The 2325-nt window shown below is 45.5% G+C and overlaps 1 protein-coding gene across 2 annotated transcripts in view; it reads right to left on the minus strand.

The window, feature by feature from the left end:
* PPP1R14D (protein phosphatase 1 regulatory inhibitor subunit 14D) overlaps positions 1-2325 on the minus strand; it is a 20312-nt gene that overhangs the window by 15493 nt on the left and 2494 nt on the right. Inside the window, exon 2 of one of the 2 annotated variants that reach the window (XM_012806338.2) lies at positions 355-421. The exons of the other annotated variant lie outside the window; for it this stretch is intronic. Coding sequence (XP_012661792.1) covers positions 355-421 — 67 coding nt within the window. The remainder of the gene's footprint in view (positions 1-354; positions 422-2325) is intronic. 2 annotated transcript variants of the gene reach the window in all.

The raw sequence follows: 2325 nt of genomic DNA on the forward strand, positions 1-2325 counted from the left end.
TTACAGGCATGAGCCACCACGCCCAGCCTTGACCCCTTTTCTTACCTCCATTCCATATGAGTCCCCTTCCTCCTGATCTTTCCATAATGGAGATCAGCAATAGAGTAAAACTCAGATGAATTAACAAACGTTTGTTTCATACATTCATTAACAATATTTTTTATAACTGAAACTTTGACTGTAATCCTAGCACTCTAGGAGGTCAAGGCAGGAGGATACAGGTTCCAGCCCAACCTGAGCAAAAGCAAGACTCACTCTCTCTCTTTCTCTCTTGCTATATACATAGCAGGGCTTTATGGTAGGCTCTTGCAGTCCCAGCTACTTGGGAGGCTGAGGCAAGAGAATTGCTTGCACCCAAGAGTTGGAGGTTGCTGTGAGCTATGACGCCACAGCACTCTACAAAGGGCAACAAACCGAGACTCTGTCTCAAAAAAAAAAGAAAGTTTGATAGATCATTACTTAAAATATCACTGAATCATGCCAGGTGCAGTGGCTCATGCCTATGATTTCAGCACTTTGGGGTGCCAAGGTAGGAGAATCACTTGAGAAGTTTGAGATCAGTCTGGGGGTAACATAGCAAGACTGTCTGTATTTTTTTTTTTTAGGTAGCCTCATTTTGTCACCCTTGCTATAGTGTCATAGGTCACAGCAACCTCAAACTCTTGGACTCAAGTGATTCTCTTGCATCAGCCTCTGAGTAGCTGAGACTACAGGTGCCTGCCACAACACCTGGCTATTTTTAGAGACAGGGGTCTCATTCTTGCTCGGGCTGTTCTCAAACCTGTGAGCTCAAGCAATCCACCTGCCTCAGCCTCCCAGAGTGCTAGGATTACAGGGATGAGCCACCGCACCTGGCTTATTTTATTTTATTTTTGAGACAGAGTATTACTCTGTCACCCTGGGTAGAGGGTTGCCACAGCAACCTCAAACTCCTAGGCTTGAGCAATCCTCTTGCCTCCGCTTCCTGAGGAGCTGAGACTACAGGCATCCACCACTATACCCAGGTAGTTTTTCTATTTTAGTAGAGATGGGGGTCTTGCTCTTACTCAGGCTGGTCTCAAACTCCTGAGCTCAGGTGATCCACCTGCCTTGGCCTCCCAAATTGCTAGGATTACAGGCGTGAACCCTCTGTCTGTATTTTTTAAAAAGTTTTTTAATTACCCAGGCGTGGCACACCCCTGTATCCTCAACTACTTGGAAAGCTGAGGTGTGAGGATTCCTTGAGCCCAAGAGATTGAGGCTGCAATGAGCCATGATAATGTGAATGCACTTCAGCCTGAGTGACAAAGTGAGACCCATCTCTTAAAAAAAAAAAAAAAAAGTCACCACATCAAAAGAGTTGTATCAAAATGCCAGCTGCCCCAGAAAAAGATAGTGTCGTGGAAGCATAAGAAAGAAATGTTTCAAAACTCTGGATGGTTAACAGTTCCTTGCTGATGTGAACATTAGATTTAGCCGCAGTGCAGTGTTTGGTGACCTCCGCCAGAGCTTTCCAACTAGAGTGTTGGGAGCAAAGGCCAGATTTCAATGGACTGAGTGGTGATGGGAAGGGAAAAAAGTAAAGGCTGTGAATGTAAACAAATCCTTTAAGCAATCCGGCTCTAAGGAGAAAAGAAATAGGAGATAGTAACGAGAGGTAAATTGTGGCATGCAGGTCTTAAAGCAGGAAAAATTCATGAGTATTTAAGTTCCTGCTTAGAAGTTGAATCCATACTCCACTTTGCGACAATAGGAGCTCCAGAGCCCCAAGTCCGTTTGTGTCCCAGACTCGGTTCCTCTGAAAACTTCAAACCAGGCTGTACATCCAGTGAGAATAAGTAGGGCCCCCCAACAAAGAAAGGTTGATTCTGGTAAGCTAACCAAGTAAAGTGACACATCTTTGGAATCACTCCCAGTGAGACTGTCCAAGGTGGGTGTATGGGGTAGATCACTGCTGGGTGAGGAGGGGCTCTATGGAGGTAGAACTGGAGCAGAGTAAAATTGGAGACCGTGTTGCCTCGATCTCTGCCTTACATGACCAGCCACTTGGGGCTTTCCCAGCCACTTCAGAGCTTCCTGCTGAAAAGAGCAGGGATTGGAAGAGGAACTGCCACCTGGCACCTTTGGACAATTGCCATGGCAACCGCAGGGCAGGCGGTTTATTCCAGTCATTGCCTGGGAGCGGTCCTCTCACATGTCTTGTTTTCCAATGTTATGGGCTTATTGTATTGTACCTTCCCGCCCTCCACTTTCATCTTACAAAATGTTGTTCTTTAGCTACTTTTCAAAATGCCTGGAAGCATTTTGCCTGGGATGTCTGAAATATGAGACTTTTTTTTTTTTTTT

Source organism: Otolemur garnettii, unplaced genomic scaffold, assembly GCF_000181295.1.
Source record: "Otolemur garnettii isolate 467f Iridium unplaced genomic scaffold, OtoGar3 scaffold00050, whole genome shotgun sequence".
Taxonomy (NCBI): Eukaryota; Metazoa; Chordata; class Mammalia; order Primates; family Galagidae; genus Otolemur; species Otolemur garnettii.